At 43.7% G+C, this 23,221-nt stretch overlaps 1 protein-coding gene across 1 annotated transcript in view; it reads left to right on the top strand.

Annotated features, from left to right (window-relative positions):
• Window positions 1-23,221, top strand: part of RCAN2 (regulator of calcineurin 2) — a 76,209-nt gene that overhangs the window by 7,460 nt on the left and 45,528 nt on the right. Inside the window, exon 2 of the mRNA XM_035560241.2 lies at window positions 82-308. Within this exon, the coding sequence (XP_035416134.1) occupies window positions 84-308 (225 nt within the window). The 5' untranslated portion in view covers window positions 82-83. The remainder of the gene's footprint in view (window positions 1-81; window positions 309-23,221) is intronic.

Raw genomic sequence — 23,221 nt, 5'->3', positions numbered from 1 at the left:
CCCGAGCTAAGAATTTCTATATTTGTGCACGTACAATTTTAAAGTGTAACATAACCGTGTCTCTCTTCTCCATGCTGCTAGGGATGAGGGGAGACTCGTACTTCTTTGGCATGAGAGGCCTCGGCCACTACGGCTGCATCCCGGAGGATGGAGGACACTTCTTGCTCTACTCTATCAACGGCGACAACGACTTAAAGAGGTGTTTTACAGAAGAAGACTTCCACGAAATACTTGACTTCAACGATCTCCCAAATTCTCTCTTTGCTTGTAATGTTCACCAGTCGGTGTTTGAAAGCGAGGACAGTAAGGTACTGTGCCAGTTTCCGTACTTTCAGTAGAAGAGAAACATACGACTTGTGTGATGTTTGTGTTGGTTGCAGTTTCAAGGGAACAGAAATGAGATAATCTGTCATGTGCAAAGAAACTGGATTGCATATGAGGTTTTTTTTCAGGTGGGCAACAATGCTCTACTATGATCTTTGTTGATTTCAAGAGCCTAAAAGCCCTTTTGCCAACTACAGTGAACAAAAATGTTTTTCTCCCGTTCAGGTTCGCAGAATACTGAAATGTGGGTGTGTGTCTCCATAGCAACTGTAGTCGCAGTCATGATGGAGGTGGCAAAGTTAAACACATGAAAGCGGGTGCCTCTTGCTTGCTCGTCACATACTGCTGCAATGGGAGGCTGCCTTACCTGTGTTTTCTCAAAGGTTTTAAGTTTTTTCTTGCCTGAAAGACCTAAAATGAGTGCTAGTGGAACAAAGAAAAGAGGAACTGCATGAGAATATTTTCCAACTCTGCAATTAGCCTAAAAGAGAATGGCTGAAACAATATATGCTTCTTGAATAAAAAAACAAAACAACAACAATAAAAAAAACCACCACATTCTGCAGGATGCCTTTAGGTCGTGTTTCTAAGCTTGGAATTCTTCCTGATAGAGATGTCAGGAATATCAAACTGGCATTATTGTCTGATGAAGTCAGGGCTAATAATTCGGGGCACATCTGAAGCTACTTAACTTTTTCGTCCAGAATATTTAATTTGGACACAAGCAGGTGGCAGTGAGGATGAGTTTTGGCTGGAACTGGCTGGTAAAACTGCGGATTTGCTGAAGCCAGCAAGGATGAGAGGCCTTTGTGATAGCAGGGAAATTACCACATGAAAGGAAAACAGAACAGGGCTTCTAGGGATGCAGGCTTTCTGACAGAGATGCTGGAAGTGCCATTTGTTGAGGCTAGGCAAGTGCCATTGTTTGCAGTGTTTTGGTTTCTTTTTTTAGATTCTTTTGTATTCCATAGCGATGTCTTGTGTATGTTTGAGTAATGCAGATGAAAAGGGAGTAAAAGTTGAGATACAATCATTTTGTGTAGTGCTGTGGTACTTATATAATTTTTAAAAGTCCTACACTCTAAACTGCAGTCTTGGAAAACAGCACATCATTTTATTCTGTTGCAGTCCTCTTGCTCATAAGCACCATACATTTATGTTGTGCCATTTCGTGGAATTTAACAAACCAGTAAACATTTTCCACTTTAGTAAAGTTCATTATGCATATTTTAGAGGTTTGGGAATGCCTTCCTAGGTATTTCTGACTTTAAAAGGCTCTGAAAGTACAGTTTCAAAGGAAGACGACAAAAGCCTGCCTAGAACTAGAGAATCTCTCTTGCCCCTGCAGAGATTCTGTCCCCACGCGCTTCTGAGCTTTCCCTCTTTTTGAGGGCTGCGTTCTGGTGGGGGCTTAGTTAGAAAATGGGATGGGAGATTATGTAAGTACGTGGGGTGGCAATCCCCGTGGACTTGCAGGACTTAAGGATTTGTCTTAAGAGCAGCAGCTGGGTTGTGGAGGTGTCCCCTGTTCCGTGTCCGTAAACTGTCCGTCGGTGACGTGGATCGAACGGCTCTGTTTGCAGGTAAGTAGTTACTCTGCTAAGTCTATATTTAGATGGGATTACCTCAGGTTTCTCATTAAATACAAGGACCTGGGGAGCTGATTATGACTTTTATTATTCCTGTAGAACACATACTTGCGTTCCCAGTTGATTTGTACTCATAATCCTTTCTATTATTAACTGTTGCTACAGGATAAAGGCACGCATGATTTCAATAGGAAATATTGTCAAGTTACGAACTTAAACATTTAAAAATCTCAAACAATCACAATTAATAAATACTGCTAACGATTTATATCATTAATTATATATTGATCCAACTAATCCGCAGTGGTACACTAACTCTTACTGCTGTAGTTCGCTCTTTTAAAAGAACATACTACAGTAATTATTAAATCTGCAGGAGATCTTTTTTTTTTAACCAACTTTGCAGAAAGTAAAGCTTTTGCAGTATCTTTGACTTTATGTACTTGGAGGAAAAAAGAGATTTGAATGGTTCAGCAGCTGCAAGTTAGCTTGAAGAGAAACTTGCCAGTATGAATGGCTATTTTGATTTGGCGTGCAAACTTGCTGCATAAACAAAGCTTAAATATATAAGCTTCTGAGCAGCAATAGTCACGTAAAGGATTCAGACTGACAGCTTTAACACTGCATTACCTGAAGTGTTACAGAAGCTGAGCTGTCAAATTGAAGCTTTTAACACACAAATAACCAAGCAAGAGGCTTGCTAAAGTGTTTCAAAGTGAGTGCCTTAAATATTTTTGTTTTAATTTGAAGGCATGTAGCTACTCTGTATCACATCCAGGGTGAATTCCAGTTTGTGCTTGGGACAGCCTTGAGGGAACTTGGCTGCAGGTACACCTGCGCTGTGGATAAGCCGATTTGCTTCATCTGCCGTTAGCATGCCTTGTATCAGGTGCACCCTTTCAGCAATGCCACGGGGTCATAAAGCGCTTGTTAGGAAGCCTCCTGTCCTGCCTGTGCACGGGGATGCTGGCAGCTGAAGGCACCTTCTTCCTCTGACCGTGAGGAGTTCTTACAGCAGTGTCAGGCCGGGCTCGAGTCTTCTCCTGGTTGGCACCCTCAGGTCTCTGCCTGAACAGAGGGACTCTTTTAGACCTGTATTCTAGGCAAAAAATCTCAACTAGGGTCCAGGGAGTGCCTTGGACAGCTGGGTTGGTGATACGGGTATTTGAGGGTTTACACGGGGTGGCGTAGCAGCTTCAGTGCACTAGCAGCTCCCTACGACTGAAGGAAGGCTGTTATTTTTTTATTTATCCACATAAACAGCTTTCCTCTTCTTAAAGTCAAATTGTATGTTCTTCACAACGTGATTAGAAAATGCTGTGCTTTTTAGGTAGGTTTTAACGCAAAACAAAGGCCTGAAGAATTAAATTAACGGGGCTTTTGCAAAGCTGGGATCAAATTTGTCTGTCCCCCCATCATTGTCTTGTATTCTTTATTTGTTTTGGCATATAACCAGTTAGTGGAAGGGGTGGGTTTTGTTTATTTTGGAGCTTACGGCACTGCCCTGCTCGGGTCACAGAAGTCTTATTTTGAAAGAAATTAAAAATAAAATTACTCCTAAATCCTGGGATTTGTCGCATGTCTCCAGGGGGAAAAACCGGTGGGACTCGTTATGTTAGCAAGATATGGCAAAATTGAGACTGTTATTTTTGGCTGACAGAGGGACTGCGGGGAGGTGCTGCTGCTTTTATCTTTCCAGATAACCCAGTTGTGAAGAGCCAAAGGGCACGGCTCTGCTCCTGAGGGTGGAAATGCGTTCATTTAACTGTTAATTGCAACGTGCAGCCCCCGGGCTTTCCAGATAATAACAAAAGCACAGCGAAAGTGTTAAATGTACATCACCGTGTTGTAAAACCGTCCTTGTGTAACTCCTGTACTGTGACTGTAACCTCCTCCAGGCTGAAACCGGTAAGCACGCTGTCAAAGTGAGGCATCTTCGGCTCTGTAAGATGCTGTAATGCCTTGGGAGATGCTTACTCAGATATGTCACTATTAGAATATGCTTACATGAGGGACAGATGCGTTTCCTTGGGTTGTTTAAGGCTGCAAGCTCTTCTTTTCTCACTGTTTTGGTTCAAGCTGGAAGCAGCACCTACTAAAGCCAAGAGTTACTCAGATAAAGAATGATTAATCAGTTTCCAAGCAACTTAGTTATGGTGGAGCTGCCTAGGAAATGAGAGCCGAAGTCATTATTATTATTATTTTTCTGCATTTAAAAAAAAAAAAAAAAAACAAAAAACATGGCCAAATGTGCCCAATTCTGGGCTCCCCACTGTGAAAGAGACGCGGACTTATCATGGGGAGCCCAGCAAAGGGCAGGTAAGATTTGCAGCACCTCTCCCACGGGGAGATGCTGAGAGCTGGGACTCTGCTGGAGCAGAGGAGGCTCCGGGGGCGCTCCCCCATGGCCGTCAGTACCCGCAGGGAGGTGCGGAGAGGCCGGAGCCGGGCTCTGCTCAGCGGGGGCCAGGCCCAGAGGCCCCGGGCCCAGCCTGGAGCCCCGGCGGCTCCCCCTGCCCCTCAGCCCCAGGCCTCCCCGAGCCCAGGGACGTGGGGCTGGGCCCCCCAGCCATGCTGCGATTCTGCGCGTTGAAGCGATGAGCTCTCGTGCCTTTATTCTCCTGATGGGATGGGTTGGTGTGTTAATGCACAGCTGGGGAGTGAAGGTGATAAAAATGTGTTTCCTGAACTGTGAGCTTAGTGGAGTGGGGGGAAAGGGAGTAGAAAAGTCAAACTAAGTCAATGAAAACGGTAGTCCTACTTTAATGGAGGGACTTTATAATAAAAACAGCTACTGTTTTCATGAGGGATTCTTTCCCGTTACAGCTTTACTGACACCTATTGGATGACCTCCTGATTTTCCTACAGCAGCCTGCATTAGACTCCCTTTGATTTTGCTTTAGCTTATTGAGCTCGGGCCTTGAGGAGGATTTAAGGTTATCTCAAGTGCGCGCCGGAAAACCTGTCCGAGGACGATGCTTTACAAGAGCTCTGGCTTGGGGAGCTATGTTCCTCTGTTCTTGCATTCAGCTTTCTCAACCAAGCAGATCTTCGTGCTCCTACGGCTGTGTTTACAGCGCAGTAAAAGGCGTTGGACAGCTGAGTGGCCTGCTGTGTTGTCTTTAACTTTTATGTGTTACTCCTGGAACAGAAACTTCCTCCCGATGCTTTCTGACCCTGGAGCATGCAGTGAAACGGGTCTGCCTGTTCAGTGCTCCTTCTAAACAAAGTGGAGCCGGCGTGTCTGCTGCCATGCATGAGATGTTTCTTTGGTTCCCTTTTCCTACAGGCTAATTCGGGATGATGCTGTCGGAGGCAGGCTTTGTTTCTGCAGGGGGAGACTTACTCCTCTGGCCTTTGCTTTTAAAATCTAGATTGTGATTTCTGAACCTCTTTGGCCATATTACATCACTGAAGCCTCTAGGTGTTGAGTCATCATTGTATTTGGAGGGTGGCACGCTTCTTTTTATTCTAATATTAGTATTCAAGCCTGGCCCCAGTGGAAAGTCACCCTAGCAAGATGAAGTCACCGCTCCAAGGCTGGAATGGAATGCAGCCTTCGTTCTGCCTTCCTGGTACACTTGCTGTTGCTTTGTTTTACTTTCAGTTTTTCTACCTTTTAAGGTGGCTGTCTGCTGATACAATAATGTTATCAGAAGGTGCCACTTGGTGCAGGCTGGGGCTTGTGCTGTGGAATCTCTACTTCGTTTTGTTCCGTTTCAGACAGGGTGAGTGTTACTCCCTATCATTCTGTATGAAAAACAAAATCCTTTAATACACGCTGTACGTGCATCCAGTAATAATAAACAAACACAGCTTGCACCAAAAGGCTGCAGAAGCAGTGTCCTTCGTGACTCACAGCTGCCCTCTAGGAGTTGTGTTTTCCCCTCTTCTCTGGCAAGTGGTTTACAGACATCTAAGAGCAATTTGTGTGTTTTTTTTTTTTTCTCTGGTGTGATCACAGAAGCCGTGATTGGCAGGTCCATCTTGGAGCTGGCTCTGGTCTGACATGGGGCAGCTGCTGGGCTCTGCTCACAGAGACCCCCCCCTGCAGCCCCTCGCTACCAGGCCCTTGCCACCCAAACCCAGTGCATTAAAACATTGTCCCTTGTTCTGCCTGTGGGAAGTATGCAGAATACAACTCATTTCCAATGGCATTTGTCATTTACTGTGTAATTCGTCTGATTCATCTCAAATCCTTCCTCTGTGATCCATACCTGTGCATTACAGTATTTCAACTAAAAAGATTTACAAGCTTTTTTGTTCTGCAGCTGAGGTCCCGTCCAATTTATATGCTGGAGTGACAGTCTTTAATCATTCAGTCCTGCGATAAAAGTGCTTTCCTCAGTGTGACTGAATCGGTGTTCATCATTCGTAAATCTTCCTCTGTTAACTTTTTGGGGTGCAGCTGCTGGACCTTTTAGTCAGTTGTGGTGACTGACAGAACGGGATGCTGACGTAACAGCTCCTGGGTGCACCTCTTGTTTCTGTGTTTTACTCACAGCTCGGTAGCGAGTACTGTCGGGGAGCGCAACGTGAGGGTGGACGTACTCCGCAGTATGAACCGTCTGAACAGGACTGCTGCTAAGATCCCCAAACTGGCTGGTAGCCCCTAGGACCACAGAACCACAGCGAGAGCAAGGTGCTGAGGTTTTACCGGAGAAAGGGCAACAGGGAAGTTGGCATTTGGGGATCTAAGACATGTTCGTTCTGATTCGGGGAAAGAAAATGAATGAATTGCTCTGATCAGAGTGCCTTGCTTATTCAGTATTTTCACATGTATTTATAAGGATGTTATTTAAAACTGTTCTTGTTGCTGTTAAGAGCTGCCTTTTGAGCGAGTTGTCTCACATATTTATATGTGTATATAGGGTCTGACACCAGTCTTTGAAGTGATCTGCAGAATTTCTAATGGAACTGTAAGGAGTCATTAGCCTGGTCTGGTTTGGGCGTTCCTTCCTTTTCCTTCCCTCTCAGGTGGGTCTGCCTCGTACAGGCTTCAGTGTTTCTATTTTTCTGGAGCACTGCATCACCTTCCTGATGTGGTAGCCTTCAAAGAAGCATAAAGGGCATACTGAGGCTGCGTGCGTACAGCAGCATGGCCAGGCTCAATCTGGGCATGTGCGCTGTTCTTATGGCAGCAGAAGGTATATTTGGCCAAAATTATCCCGTTGACATCCAGGAATTAGCAAGCTCCATATATTCCTCAATTCAGCAAATGTTTAATTCCTACTCCCAGAAACGTTCTTTTAAAAAGAAATGAATAAAATAAAAGCAGTGAGTATTTCTGGGCCCGAAATGCCTGTAACGTGGATTCTGTCTAACAATTCAGCCCATGCTTGGGGTGGTTTTCCCATCTGTGCTCAGGGTGCCTGGGAGCACAAATGCCCTTGCTTCAATGGGAGAACGTGCCTGGCACGAGCCCAGCTGGGCTAAAGGTGGGACCCTATTTGCTGCTGTTGAAATCTGGAGCAGTGCTTCAAAGCATCTAGCTATACTGGTTGTTTGTAAATCACTAAAATAAACTGATTGATGTTCTTTCCAGAGCCCATAATACGGCGGTTGCTGTCTGCTTTTTAAATTTGGAAACGTACTTTTTCTCCTTAAAAGCAGCTATGGAAAAATTCTTCTAGTATCAGCTTTTTGTGGTCATGCTCTACCCTGCAGCCTAGAGGGTTATCTCAAGAAACCAGGGGGGTGGGAAATCTTCCATGGGAAAGGACCATTCAGGGCACTTTAAAAAAAAAAAATATATATATATATATTATTTTCTTATCCATTCCTCTAAAATATTCAGAATTTTAAATAATGAGACATGTTCAGGTAGCCGTTGGTAAATTCATGCTAAGGGTTAGGAGGACCTGCTGTTGTGTCATGAGAAAGCGTGGGCTGTGAGAGCCACAGGGAGCTGCAAGGTCTCATCTGTAAGGCAGTAAAGAATTATTCCGATTTTAACTACTCCTTTCACTCACACAATGGACACTGTAGGATAAACTGTGGGTAGGTCTCATCCAGATATCCCTAAACACTGAACAAATGTAGATTAAGATTCCACTTTGCAGTTGTCTGTCTCCTCTAATAGGTTGAACTAAATTCCTGCACTCAGATGCCTTTTGATCTCTGAGGAAGCCGAGGTCTGGCCTGGAGCACCGAGGCCAGTGTGCCTTTCTCTTAACCTGCTACCAGCACTGGCCAGGACGGGAGTTCAACCAAGGACATCGGCTGACAGAGAAGGTTTTCTTGTAGGTTTTATATTCCTTCTGATTATCCCATGCAAAAACGTGTGAGACTTTGTGTGTACATGGAATGCAGTCTTTTTTCCTGAGGATTATAGCAGGATGTGTTGCTTTCTGGGATGATGAGCAAGAGAATCTAGCAGCAATCTCTCCATGTGATTTTGTTATATTTACCAAGTTTACTAAGTTGTCATATTTACCAAGTTTGAGAGGGTTTGATATATTATAACCGGTGCTGTTCTTGACCCGCTTTACTCCTGCTTTTTTCCCTTTTCCCTCAGCTGGCATTCTGAGGTGCAGCATGTTTTTTTATAAAGCCAGGAAGATGGATGCCAGGCTGCACTTGTTGTAGTAAAACAGCAATAATTTCCACAGGAACTTCCTTACACCTAATTGGAACTTATGTTGGCACAGTGTGCGGTAAAGAACCGAGTCAACCTTTCTGGTATCTACTGATGCAAGAGCTGCGTCTTTCAAGGAAAAAGCTGCCTTGCTCTAGTTCATAGTAAACTCCTTGGTTTGTTCCACTAAGCAGGTCTTAACCACGGACACCTGCTAATAATAAAAAAACAAATTTGCCCCTCTCCCTCTAGCAAACTGTCATTGTGAAGTCAACGAAAACCTGTTTTTCTAGCTGATAGTAATCAAAAAGTGCAGTAAAGCCACCCTAATGTGGTTAGGGCAGCAGCTGTTCCTTATTTTAATGCCATCAGAGGGTCTAATCCATCCACAAGTTCAGATATCAGTTTTCTGGCCCAAGGAAAAGGCTTCTAAATGAAGGTCAGCCTTTATTACCAATGCGTGAAGGCATTGCATTCAAAGAAGCTATGTTCTGGCTTAATCACACTCAAAAAAGTAAATTTACAATTCTAATTACCGGTTACTTAAGGGAATTTCTCAAACGTTTCATACAAAATAATTGTTAAGGACACTGCACCAGAGGTTGTTTAATAAATCAAATAATGCTTAATAGAGGTTGAAAAAAAAAAATGCCTGAAAGGGAACGTAGTCTTGAAAAATTAGAGAGATCCTAGAAGGTGAATTTGGGTAACGCAAGGTGCAAAAGAGAGCCAGCAGCTTTCAGACTGCAGCCTTGCTTAAGACAAATTTCACAATAGATCTGAGCAGAGAGGTGAGAGATCGAATTCCGAGTTGAATCAAGGTGAAAGGAATTATCAGTTACTTCTGTGCACTTCAAAATGCGTCTTCTGTGCCAAATCACTTCGTATTTCTTTCAGGTTGCTGGAAGTTAGAGCTTTTGCTGCCTTAGTGCGGGGATTTCTCTGTGGCTGTTCTCAGATCAGATCCTCAGGCACTGTAAACTGTAACAGATCCGCTGATAAGCTGCACCCTTCTGTCAGCTGAGGATTTTGTTCCACTTCTCAGTTTCCTGTGCAGTATGAGTGCATGAATGGTGTTAAAAATGAAGTATCTTGCACTTTTTTTTATTGTCTTGCTTTAACGTGATTACTTTTAACGACGTAGGTTCTCTCGCTATAATTTGATTGTGTTTTATAGACACTTTACCCTGCTTGGATTACGTGACTTCTGTAGTGGGCTTTGAAACTTAATACAGAAGCAGAGGAGTTGCAAATATGGTGGCAGCAATGTGTACGTCTCCGAGGGATAAGAGAAACCTTTTCCATGCAACAGAGACTAATGAGCTGGAAGTTTAGATGACAGTAGGATGGAAAAAAGAAATTATGATATCCCTGGCAATAGAGTAATGAAGGCATCTATTGCATAGCAGCAGGGTGGATTCGACTCGGGGTATGTGTTGTTTTCTAACTGACTTTGCAATTAGCCTAAAAAGCATAAAGAGATTGTCAGACCGCTTCACGCGGTCATTTAGAAATGTTGCATTTAATGTTCTTGTAACGAGTATTATGGAGAAGTCTGATAGTTTCTCCTGCATTTTGAGTGGCTTTCGAGGGGAGAACAAAACCAATAAACCTCAGAAGATGCTGAGGAAGTGAGGTGCCTGCCCCGTTCTGAATTGGAGATGGCCCCGTTTTTAAGGCATTTAATTTGGGAATGGAGCTGTGTGCACCGTGGGGCTGACTTCTAAAAGCCATGGTGTCAGGCAATGCGTGTACTTTCTGTCTTCTTTCTTCATGACTCTTCAAAATGCTGTTAGTGTGTGCCTGTAGTATCCCTGACTGAACTGCAGTCGATTTGCTCAGAGGCTCAGCAGCTACCTGTTCCCTTCACATCGACTCTGGTGGTATTTCACGTGGTTCAAACAGTGTTAGGGCGTGCCGTAGGGCTATCTGCATCAGCCTTCTGCCAGTTTGGAAACTAATGTTATTTTTGTTTGGTTTTCCAGTTCGTGGGACTTCATACAGAAACTGAGAGCCTTGACACAGCGCAGGCACTAGTCCTGAGGCTAGCTCCTTTGCCATTTTGAATGCACTTAATGTACTCCGGCAAGTGCTGCTTTCTTTTGGCACTCGTTTTCGCTTTCTTGCCTTTACAAATCTTTCAGGTGCATTCTCCTAAGAACCTGTGTTTAACAAGCAAAGAGAAAATTCAGACCACGTAGTGATATATGCTCGTGTAAGTAACTTCCAGACCCGTTCTGTTCATACCTGCTAGTGATGCAGTTCCTCCAAGTAGACGTGAGTGGCTGCTTCTCACCGTCTGACTTAAAGGCTTTGGTCATGGACAGTTCCAAATTCCTTTAATGTCTGCTGCTGACGACAGAAACAGTGGAAATATATCACGGAGCAGCGTTCTGCTGTCCTCCCTCCTGTCTCCTGTAAATCCCCTTATCTCTTACAAATCTTCCTTGTTACTACGGCCAGTTTACTTCAGGTATTGCTCAAACGTAGTGCCTGCTCTACCTGCTGTGTGTGCCGTGATGTAGCTGCTTCTGATATGAGCACTCTAATTGCTCCTACTTGTTATTTTCATTACTGATAGTCTTAATCTATCACTCTTGTAGTTTGATAACTGATTTTTTTTTCTGACCCCTTGCTCTTTTATGACTTAAATATAACCAGTGTGCCAAGCCCTGTGTATGTATTCAAGTTGAGAAGTTTTTGTGGAGGTAGCTGCCACTGAAGCACAGTTCAGATGATCTGTTCAAAACCCTATTGCACTATAGTCTGCCTGTTCCAAACAGAACGATCTGATTGACATGCAGTGGCAATGAAAGCAACCGTTTAAAATAGCTTGTGCAAACTGTTTGTTTGCCTTGGATGTATCTAATTCAGGTCTGAGAATCAAATCCTTATCTGGTGTTTGTGGGAATCTTAAGCCAGAGATGCCTTACCAGTACCTTTACTGAATGTAGTACAAAATAAGATGAGATTTTTCTGCGAAACTTCCATTCCCAGAATAATCCTGTACGTTCCAGCCCATTCCTTCCCCCTAGCAGAAACTTGCACAGATCTGCACGTGGAATGAGAAGCATTCCTCCATGAAAAACAGAGCACAGCTACTTTCTGGCAGTGTATCTGACAGGGAGTGCGGGCTGAATGCAGACATCAGCAGACACTGGAACCTCAGAATTCCTCATAAGCTGAAAGTCATGTGAGGAGAGCGACTTGTAGGATTTCCTGCTTCTTGTATGTACTGCAAACATGCAATATAGAGTTTCTGGATAGGCTGATCTCCTTGAAGTATTTGGTAGCTACCTTACTTTTCCTTCTACTCTATTAACAGTTATTGCCCTCCCTACTTTACATTGCTTTTGAAGGACCTTCAGCTGTCCTTTATCTACTTTCTTGTAGCATATAGACTGCTGTTAACCCCAAGCCTCTAAAACATGGGTTGCTTTGGTATCCCATAACACTGATTTTTTTTAGGAAAAACTTCAAATTCTGGTTAATTCTGTGATTATGTGATTCTGTAATACCTTTTTTTTTTGAGCTCTGTGGTGCACCTGAATCTCATTTATGTTGTTTTCTTTTTGCAGTCATATCTTTGGCATGTGGGCTAAGGTTAGGGGAGAGAAGACTTGAACGTAGGATTCTCGTGCAGATCCACTGTGTCTAAAAAAAACAACTAAAACCCACCAATATCATGTAATTCAAGATAAAAATCATGAATGTGAAAAGCACTGTTCCACTTCTTTCTTCTGATCTCTACTTGCAGCAATTCACCTTGATAGCGAAGGTAATCCACATAGTTATAAATTAAGTTTATTCATGCGGTATAAAGGAAAATCCTGGCTGGGGCAATAGAAAACCCCGCTCTGTCTGTGAACGCTTGGCCGTGTGAGAGCTGAAGGACATCCGCAGAGGTGTGCTCTGGTCTGACGGAGTGCCAGGGGTGCCATCTGCTGTCCCCTGCTTGTACCGCATGGCTCTTCAGCTCTGCGACGGAGGGAGGATAAAGATAACACACGCTAGTTTAAGGCATACAGCTTTAAATACCCTGCCACGTGAGCATCAAATACAAAATATATTTTAATCCTTGCTGGTTTTGTGCAATACAAACAGCAGTGTTCACCCTAAATACAGCTGAGTTTCCTTTCAGCCTTTGAAAATAACTTTACAGAGTAATTTTTATCATCATCAGTGTTTTCTTGCAGTGTTTTGCTCTTGTTTAATGCAGATTCAAATTTTGCAGTGCATTGTGGCTCGTTATCTGAGCTCAGCTTCCAGCCGTGCACCTTTTTTATCTTGCTTATCAACTTTTTCACATATTTCTGAACTGTTTCCTTACTCCACTTGCTAGATTTCATCTGTAATTTCCTGTATATAGCTAGGAAGTGAAACAATGAAATTATTTATCGTGCTTGCTTGTAAACCTGGTAAAACAGATTCTGTTTTTCCAGGGAAAAATACCAGCAGTGCTGCAAGGTAAGGCTGTGTAAATAGTTGGCTATGTCTGATTTAGTAATAAAATTGAGAGAAGGGGCAAACTTGACAAGTACAATTTAACTAGACACTAGAGTAGTTTATGGCATATTCATTAGATCAGTTCTAAAGGGGAAAATCTGTTTTGTCTTCCTTGTCATAGTTTTCTTCAGAGTCTAAATTGATGTATTACTTTGGGTCGCTCACGTGAATGTCAGTAAGTCTCTACCAAGAAGAAATTTGATCCTAATAAGCATGGAAGTGCAGTATCTAATGCTGTAGTCCTAGGCTGTGTTGCTGCCGTAAATCAAATAACGTTCTGGCACAGCTTCCAGCGCTGTAATGTGAGATAATCTTTTCAACTGAATTGTTAAAATGGTCCATGACGTGCTTTTGGCTGAGGACAAATAGTACTGTCCCTTACAACTTCCAGGGATGGCCTGGGAGTCTGCAGAGGCCCAGGGGTCATTCTCCATAGCTGTTTCAGAAGGTAAGAGGAGACTTTCTTTGGAATTATTTAGATGTCAGTTAATGGGTAGGGTTCAGTTACTGAGACCAGCCTCACTTTGTGCTTATTGGTTCAGGAGCTCTGTTTGAGGTCAGGATGGGGCCTTCATTCCTGGCCTGAACAATGATGTGGGTTCTTGTATGTCTCATGTCCTGTCCTCAGACCTGTGTTGTAGTCTTGGACTTACACTGCAGCCTTTCCTGTCCTCTCTCTGGCCCTGTCTTCTGCTGCTCCTGACCCCCTGGGTGGATCCATGCCTTTTTCCATTGCTTGCTGAGGTGGTTGCTGTGCCCAGCACCCTGCCTGTCCTGTTTGGATGCTGCAGGATCGGGCCCTGGTCTGTGAGGGCGCTGTCCGTGCTGCGGTCACCCCCTGCTTCCAGCTCATCCTCCTCCAGGGGCACCTCTTCTCTTGCTGCTCCCTGACGATTGGCCTCAGGAATTGGGAATGAGCCTTGGCACCACTTAATTTGCTCCTTGGGGAAGTAGCTCTGGTGTCCTGATACCAGCTTAAGCTTGTTGGACTAGTTGAGATTTCTCATGTGGTATCTTGGGATCACATGATTGAACATATGGTCGGGGTTTAGCTGGTTACTCATGGAAGTCCTGCATGTGAAATAGGGGCAATCATTCTAGAAATGCCTAACAGAAGAGAGAGAACGCCTTTTAAAGAGTTGTGCAAAATCAAAGCCTGGGTGCACTTTCCTTACGAGCCCCTAAAATAAATAATGGTTACTCCAGAGGCTCTTGGAAGAGATGAATGCAGAATACAAAGGCAGGTCCTGATGTGAGGGGGTGCAACTTGGATCTTGATGGCCATCAGTGCCAGAGATGATGTGGTCAAGGTGCTTTACCAGTGTCTGCACCCACATGCAGCAAGTGGGCAGTAATGTGTTGAACTTGAAGCACATGGAAATAAAAAAAATAAATAAAAGGGTGTTGGGAGAAGCTTATAAACTTTATTTCTTCCTGTAATCTGATCTTTCAAACCACAGTAGGAAATATGGCATCCATAGAGCAGAATAACATTTGAAAGCCTTGGAATGACACTATCAGGACCTCTGCATTTCCTACCCAGAGTTCTTTGCATCTTGCAAAACACTTAAAAGTCAGAGTTTTTTCTCCTTCCTTAAAGGACAAAAGCAAAACAGTTGGAAGCCTTTAACTCCAAAATGGTGTCCATTGATTTCTCATCCTGGCATCCCTCTAAGGACTTGGGATAGATGCTTGCATGGTTGGTTAGAAAGGTTAGAAAAAAATCTGAAGTGGGAAGTCACACGGTTCCCTTACCTTTTGGTTTTTTCCTCTTTCTGTTTGCTTTCCTTTAGACAACAGCTTCACTTCTTGTGGGTTGTAAACTCAGAGGGTGCTGCTGCATGCATGTTCTGTTATTCCATACTGTAGGTCCTAATTTTCAAATTACCTTACCTTTAACGAGAACATGTTTCTAGGAAAATGACATTTATTTTTTAAAAGCCTCTTTGTGCAAGTTACCATGATATCTCAAGTTTTGAGTGCCCATCAAACTTATGGGGAATTTCAGACAGTTTATACAGTTGCTCCTACCTGAATAAAACCACTGCCAGCTTGGACATTGCAGCTGAGCTGAAGCTGCTGAGCAAAAGCTGAGTAGGAATTGTCTGCAGGGTTTGCACAGAACATTTTATACAACTGGAATTTAAGTGCTCTGCAGTGTTGAAGGCAGTCTTCCAAAAAGCAAGTATTGATATAAGCACCACGGGAAACCGATTGCTGCTTAGTGCTTTATATTAATAAATAGCTTTTAATACTTCTTAATTGTCTGCTGAGCTCAGAATCCTAATGTGTTTTTAAATAGCCAGTGTTTCATCTCTGTGTGTATATTCCTCGCATTTTCATATTTGCTCAAGACTTTATGGGTCTCCTACTGTGACAGCTAACTTTTGATGAAATAGCTTCTCTGCTCTACTGACACCAGTGAGCTGGATCTAGAAGTTTGAGGATTTTTAAACAAGCACTTAATACGGGGTTATGTTCTTCTTTCTGGAGTTAACAGGTTTCCAGTGCTTAAATAAATCTTGTTCTTCTAACCTGAGATGAATGGCTGCTACTTGGTAGTGGATTCCTTCAGAATAGGTTGATAATGCCTGGAAAGAAGATGCCTGGATTGTGCTGGAAGGGTCCAGAACCTGGCCCTTAGGAGTGGCGGTGAATAAAAATAAAAATACATAAATAAAAAAGCCCTCCGGTACAGAAATTACTCGGAACAAAGGCAAAACCTATTCCTGGACACTTTGCTTTGCTGTCCTCATGTGCTCCTAAAGGTGTCAATAAGGAGCATGTGATTTCCAGGAAAGCTTATCAACCCTCTGCCCCCCTTGAGTCTGCAAGATTAAATTTCTTTTGCTTTTGTGCCCAGGAACATGGCTGTACTCCTGGGGTAGTTTCAGTCTCTCTGTGAAACTTGCACTTTATGTTCCTGTCGTGTGGTGGTTTTACCCAGCTGGGCAGCTGAGTTCCACCATAGCTGCTCTCTCACTGCCCTTCCGGGAAGGGGGAGAAAATATGATGGAAATGGCTCAAGGGTTGAGATAAGGACAGGGAGATCGCTCAACAGTTATCATGGGTAACACAGACTCACCAGTGGGAGATTAATGTAATTTATTGCCTATCACGAGGGGACTAGAGCAGTGAGAAACTAAAAATAAACTAAAACCACCTTCCCCCCATCCACCCTCTTCCACCTCCTCCCCCAAGTGGCACAGGGGAAGGGGAATGGGGGCTGTGGTCTGTCCCAAATGCTGCTTTCCCTCCGCCGCTCCCTCTCTGCCCCTGTGCCACGTGGGGTCCCTCCCACGGGATGCCGTCCTTCCCGAACTGAGAACAGGGGCTTCCCGAACAGGGGCTGCCCACAGGCAGCAGCTCTTCAAGAACTGCTCCCACACGGCTCCGTACCACGGGGTCCATCCCCCAGGAGCAAACTGCTCCAGCACGGGGCCCCCACGGGCGGCAGCTCCCCCCAGACCCCCTGCTCCTGCGTGGGCTCCTCTCCACGGGCTGCAGCTCTGGCCCGGGGGCTCTCCATGGGCCGCAGCCTCCTCCAGGCCACATCCACCTGCTCCACCGGGGGCTCCTCCATGGGCTGCAGCGTGGAGATCTGCTCCATGTGGGACCCATGGGCTGCAGGGGGACAGCCTGCTCCACCAGGGGCCTCTCCACAGGCCGCAGGGGAACTTCTGCTCCATGCCTGGAGCACCTCCTGCCCCTGTGCTGCACTGACCTGGGGGCTGCAGGGCTGCTTCTAACTCCTCTCTCCCAGCTGCTGTTGTGTGGCAGGTTTTTCCCCTTCCTCCAATCTGCTCTCACAGACATGCAAACAACATCACTTACTGGCCCGGCTCTGGCCAGCAGCGGGGCCCTTATCTAACATGGGGCAGCTGCTGGATTCTTCTCACTGAGGCCACCCCTGCAGCCTCCCGCTACCAAAACCTCACCGCACAAACCCACTACATACATAAGCAGTGAGTTCTGTACAGCCTAGGAAAAAATACAGTAGCTTCTTTTTGTGAGGGGAAACTTCTTGTTTCTCAACATTGATAGAATGAATGTGAGCTTTTATTTCACTTTCAGGATGTGTTTTCCCTTTCACTGCTGGAATCCCTGGTCTGTCTAAATAGACTCACCAGAAGGTGGAGATAAGGACCTTTTGAAAAGCTTGGAAAGGAAGCATGGGAGCTTTTCCCTTCTTACTGGTACTTCAAATTCTCCGCTTGAAATATGCCAGTAACTCAAACCGTATATTGTATTCAGCTAGTTGTATGAGCTTGGTTCTTCATACTGGCTGACACAAGGGTATTTCTACCTGCAGCTATAAATAATCTTGCATACATATTAAGTGAAAAATCCTTAGTAGATAGTTTGGAGTCCATGCTGTGGGGAGGAAACATAAATGAACAATTACAGACCTGTCTGGGGCTTGGGACCGAGCTTCACAGGTTTATCTTTCTATCCTGGCTGGTTGCTTCATCTGTGTGTCAGAGGGCTCCCTTACTGTCCCACCTAGTGTACCAGGGATGTAGTTAGGGTAAATGCATCGCGAGGATTATTTAAGACGCTTAACGTACCGTGCTATTACAGGTAGCCCATGAATGTTGCTTTTTTATTATATTTTTTTTCCTTTTAAACAGGGAGTGGTGGAAGAAATCCTGTTGCATTAAGACAACTGGAATCAGATCCACATTTGTGTATGTTTGTTGTCTTATTTCACAGTCTTTTTGAAGTACGTAGGATCACTTGGAAAGCAAGGTGCTGCATAAGATGGATAAAGTAACAGCCTGGCTTAGATAAATGGGATCAGCTAAAATAGGCAGTGGTAAATGATTTATTTAAATTTACCGTGTGTTTGGAACAAAATGGAAAGATTGAGTACTTCTGCTCTTCAGAGACCAGCCGTGGTAAGGAGACTGGGTTTTGTTTGAAATAACTTAATAAAATTCTAGTTTTGATTCTTTGCATCTCCCGCTTCCAACTTAGAGGTATATTGCTTGTGTCCTCGCCACTTTATTGGGGGAGTGGTGTGGGTGGTGTTCTATGCATCCTGAAATATTTGAATACATCCGTAGCTTGAATATATTGAGTACAAAAATATATAAATTTTTTCAAGGCTTGCAAACAGGTCTTACCTCTCTCTAACTGATGATGTGATCATTGAATTCTACTTGCCTGTACCAGAAGATGGTAAGTTCTGCCATTTCTAATTCCCTCCATTGCATACTTATTGAACCCTAGAGCAAAGGAACATAAAAGACATGGAGATGAGCATACATTTTGGGATATATTCACTTCACAGATGCTGTAGAGAAACAGTTTGATAAATGTAGTCTGTTTCATACATGGGCCCAGGAGAAAAAAAAACACAAAAACCAACTGAACTTCATTCAGGGTTATCACATATCAGTTGACATTGCACCACTTCCTACATGCAAGCATTTCCTCCTTCACAAAGAAGGATGTACATTCTTTATGTTAACTTATATCAATTGCAAAAGACAGATAAGTTGCAGTTAATTGAAGAAAAGTATTTTTTGCTCTTTTAATTCTCTGCTGGGCGCTAGGTTTGGTTCCCGTCGTTGTACAGAATGACAAACACTTCTCCAGTGTTCTGCTGCACGAAGCTTTTAGAAGTTGATGCCCTTTTAGTATAATAAATAGAAGTTTTACCCAGACAAAAACTTTCTGATAAGTTATCAGCTAGAAAGTTACAAATGCCAAGCCAACGCCTTATTTTTATTTTATGATTATTTCATTGTTTCACATGGTGAAACTTGATGAAACTTTCCTTATCTGAATCTTAAGCTCCTTGGGATTATGATTGTTGTTCATACAGCACCTAATACAATGTGCTAGACTCTACAGGGATAAACGAGAACAAAATGAATAATAAAAACTAGTGATGCCAGGAATTCCTTTTTTTTTTGTAATGACTCTTATGCTTCTGTTATATCTTAAGTGATCTTGCTGATGTTATTTCATATTTAAACATCTTTAACTTTTCAATGAATGTTCAGTGAACATTTAATTATAAACTTCCCATTCCAGGTGCTATTTCACAATTGTTTTACTGTGTGTAGAAGGAATTAACTCAGTATATTTGCATAAACTGAGCGTGAAGAACTGTTTTTGCATTCTGTGTATGAATGGGCAGATGATAAACAGCCCCACGCAGCAGTACGGGCTGACTGGCTGGGCAGCAGCTTGCCAGAATCGACCCTAAGTCCTGGTGGACACCAAACTGAACGTAAGCCCCCAGACCTCCTGGTGGTGAAGAAAGTCAAAGACATTCTGAGCAGTGTTAGGCCAGGTTGAGGGAAGTGATCCTTCCCCTCTGCATCCAGTTCTGGGCTCCCCAAGGTGACAGAGACGTGGACATGCTGCAGAGTCCTGCAAAGGGCCACAGAGGTGGTGAAGGGACTTGAGCCCTGTATGAGAAGAGGCTGAGAGAGCTGGTTGCTTAACCCAGAGAAGAGAAGGTTCGGGGGGGGTTACCAGTGTGTATAAATACCCAACTGGTTTGTGGGGGAAGCGAAGAAGATGAAGCCAGGCTCTTCTTGGTGGCGTCCACTGAAAGGACAAGCAGCAGTCGACACGAAGTGGAATACAAGAAATTCCCTTTAAGCATAAATGTTTTTACTGTGAGGTGGTGAGATGCTGCCGCCGTTTCTCCAGAGGCTGTGGAATCTGCAGTTTGGAAATCTCTGAAACCTGGCTGGGCACAGCCCTGAGCAGCCAGCTGCGGTCTGACCCTGCTCAGAGCAGGGAGTTGGATTGGGTGATCTCCAGAGCTGCCTTCTACCTGCAGCTCTTCTGTGGTTCTTACTCATCCTTCTCCCCTTTAAATAATAATAATAATAAAATTACAGATTATGACTGTCTTACAAAGAATTCCTAAAAAAAAAATAAAGCTCTGTATGAAGTAGAATATTTTTAGTAGGCTCAGTACTTTAAACAGTGTTGGTGCGCTAGCGTCAGCCTTCTGGTTCCTGGTCCATGCCTCCTGATTCGTTTTGGTTCAGACTGTGGCATGGTTGTAATTCCTGCGTAGGCATGAGAACAGAAGGAGGATTAAAACTCTCAAGATCTACCCTACCCCAGCCTGATTGTACCCACGTAAATTAATCATTGTGGACCAATTAATTTAAAACGATTGGCTGCTTGTACCAATTTAACAGTCATTAGAATATCTTTATTGTACAGATTTGGGCACTTTTTCGGCTGGCACTTCTTGAAGTTTTTACCCAAATTAAAATCAGGCTCCGTGGAAATAAAATAGCTTCCATTGTGTTCTTAGTTTAGGTTATTAATGAGCTCCTGTTAGACTTGGATTTGATACTGTATTCCCAATTTACTGATGAGACATCATCCATTGTTGCTCTGCCCTTCGTTGTCTCTTGTGGTAGGAAGCCTCTTTCATTTGTCTTGGAACGTTTCCTTTTTTTTACCTGACTTCAACTCCAGCTTTTATGCTGCTGACAGAATCAGCTTCCCACTTGGTATCTGGCTCCCTGAATCCAGTTGGCCTGTTTTAATGGGCTTTTTCCATTTACGTCTGCTTTGCTGACAGTGTAAAATTTGAGTGATTGGAAATGAATTCCTGCTCTGTTTCTGACGTCTTTTTTGTTCTTTTATGCTGAATATGTCACAATACCGTTGTCCTGATTCCAGGTGACAGACCTAGACAATCCATCACGTTTTATCTGTGCTCAGCAAACTTCAGCTTTAAGAACAGTTCTTCGCCTCCATCTCTGCGGCTGAAAGCGAGGTAGTGGCCACGGCAGTTGCTTAGTGGAGCTGACCACGAGCTTGGGTTTTGTGGTTCCCATGCTTTTTCATTATCAAAAATTGCTGTTAGGCTTCTTCCTTATGAGTCGTGGTACTGATGTTCCTGACGGTGCAGAAAGGCACGGAATAGGAGTGTGCTCAGGCTTCTCTTCTCCTCCCCCTAGCACTCTGATGTATTCACACTGCTGTTTCATCTCTCAAGTTTATTGCCCCCTTTTGCTCCTTCAGGTTATTCTTGTCCTTTTCTCCAACCGCTGTACCAGTGCAGTGCTGTTAGCGTTCCCATAGACATCCCAGAGCTCGTCGTTTCACGGCAGGTGTGTATTCATATGCTGTGCCACCACCAGCATATTTTAGCTCTCTTCTTTAAACTGTACTCAGTGTGAAGCTGAGTTATGAAATGACATGCATATACAAAATACTTTTTCTCTCTTGGAAGAGAGAAAAATACAGTACAAAATACTTTTTCCTCTCTTTACCTGGAAGCATTCTGCTGCTGAAGCCTGGGATTGCGCTGACTTTTTACAAATACTGATTACATTACCTTCCCAGCGCCGCCAGTCTGCGATGAACTTGTAATCCCCATCTTCATCGTCCTCTGCTTTGGAGACACCTCTGTCATTAAGCCACTGGCAGTTCCATGAATGTGTGTCTGCTGTGTGGGTTGTCACGGTTTGCGTGTGGTTCTCCATTAGCATTCCAGATAAAACCACTGTAATACTCCCGTTCGATAGAAGCACAATTAATAGTAATAATCCCATTCAATAGAAGCACTATTAATAGTCCTCCTCCAATCTGGTACTTTGTTAGTGCAGTGCCATCGCCTACACCTGGTGGTTCCTATACCGATCCCATCTGTGCTGTATTAGTGAACGATTTGCTGTCCCGTTCTATATCAGGTGATTTATTGCATGTGATCCACCATTTATATATATGTTATAAGGCTCGCTGGACAAATTCTATTAAAGGTTTGCTTTAAAGAAAAAGAAAGAGCCAGTTGCTAAAACGTCAGCAAAAGTTTCAAGTATGTGTATTGCAATGATCTCTTCTTTCAAAATCTATTCCAGAAATATCTTGAAGTTTTGTAGGCTTGTTCTTGCCTACCACAGTTCTGCCAATATTAAAAACAAACAAACAAACAAAAAAACCACGTTTTTATTCTTGCCCAGTCATATGGCGTAATGGCTTTGTGACAAACCTGGACTCATCAAACTTGATGTTGACCTAAATCCACCCCTTGCCTTTGATTTGAGGTAAAAGATTGGGGTTTTATTACAACTTCTAAATAATGCATTAAAATAAGAAAACAGTCAAATTGCCCCGAGGAGCTGTGGGTGCCCCATCCCTGACAGTACCTAAGGCCAGGCTGGATGGGATTTGGGCAGCCTGGGCTGGGGGGAGGTGTCCCTGCCCATGGCAGGGGTGTGGAACAGGATGGGCTTTAAGGTCCCTTCCAGCCTAAACCATTCTATGAGATAATGAGATTTCAGGATATGGGACAAGATTAAGTAGTTAGACAAGTTTATGCTGCAAAACAGGCAGTAGAGGAGGCTCATATACAAATATATTTTAATTGCTTATTTTTCCTTCCCCAGCCAAGCAGCTTTCAGTGGCTCTCTTGCTGCAGCAAGTTCTGCACAGTCATGAATGACAAAGTGCTTGTGATAGTGGGAAGAAAGGAGCTTGGGTTTGGTTTTCTTTTCCCTGCCATTTTAAAAACTGAAATCTCTGTCACAGATCCCTTTCTGTTCCTACAGTTAAATTTAAAGCTATATGGGCTGCAGAGCCCTTTTTATTTATGTCAGCACCTCCACAGTGTTCTGTTAACTAACGCATCCAGGCTGCAGATAACAGCACATGGAGTCACAGATTATGGTGTGGAGAGCTCGTGTCCTGTCCGTGAGAAGCTAGCAAGCCATGTGGTTCAAGAGCTGGGCTAGAACGTGACCTATAGGATGTGCGTGCTGTATAGAAATTACCAAGCTGCTTTTAAATCATTTGTTGTAAATGATTTTTCACGTTGATATTATGTGGGAGAGTTTGGCTCGTTTTTATGCAGCATAAGCAAAGTCTGGCAAGTGTTTTGTTGCTGTTTATAAATGCAAGAGGAAAAGAAAAAAAAAATTGGCCTGAAGTTTGTCTGAAAATTAGTTTCTAACTCACAGAGCATTTGGATTTGGAGCAATTTCCAAGTACTAGTGGCGGGGCTAAAAACCTAACTGCTTAGCAGATTGAGCTCAGTGCAATGATTACTAAGGCAAACAGATGCATCAGAAGGGATTATGAAGTCACTGAGAGACTTAATGAGAAGATTCCTAGATCTGATAGCAGGAAAAAAAAGGGAAAAAAGATTATGCCTTTGCTCTGAAGTATGTACCAGCCTTCCTTCAGGATACCAGCTACCTGTGCTGCAAGTAACTGTTGTGGAAAGCAGGTGCGGAGG

Source organism: Cygnus atratus, chromosome 3, assembly GCF_013377495.2.
Source record: "Cygnus atratus isolate AKBS03 ecotype Queensland, Australia chromosome 3, CAtr_DNAZoo_HiC_assembly, whole genome shotgun sequence".
NCBI classification, from domain to species: domain Eukaryota; kingdom Metazoa; phylum Chordata; class Aves; order Anseriformes; family Anatidae; genus Cygnus; species Cygnus atratus.
The sequence above is the reverse complement of the archived record's forward strand: the minus strand, read 5'-3'. Positions and strand labels throughout refer to the sequence as shown.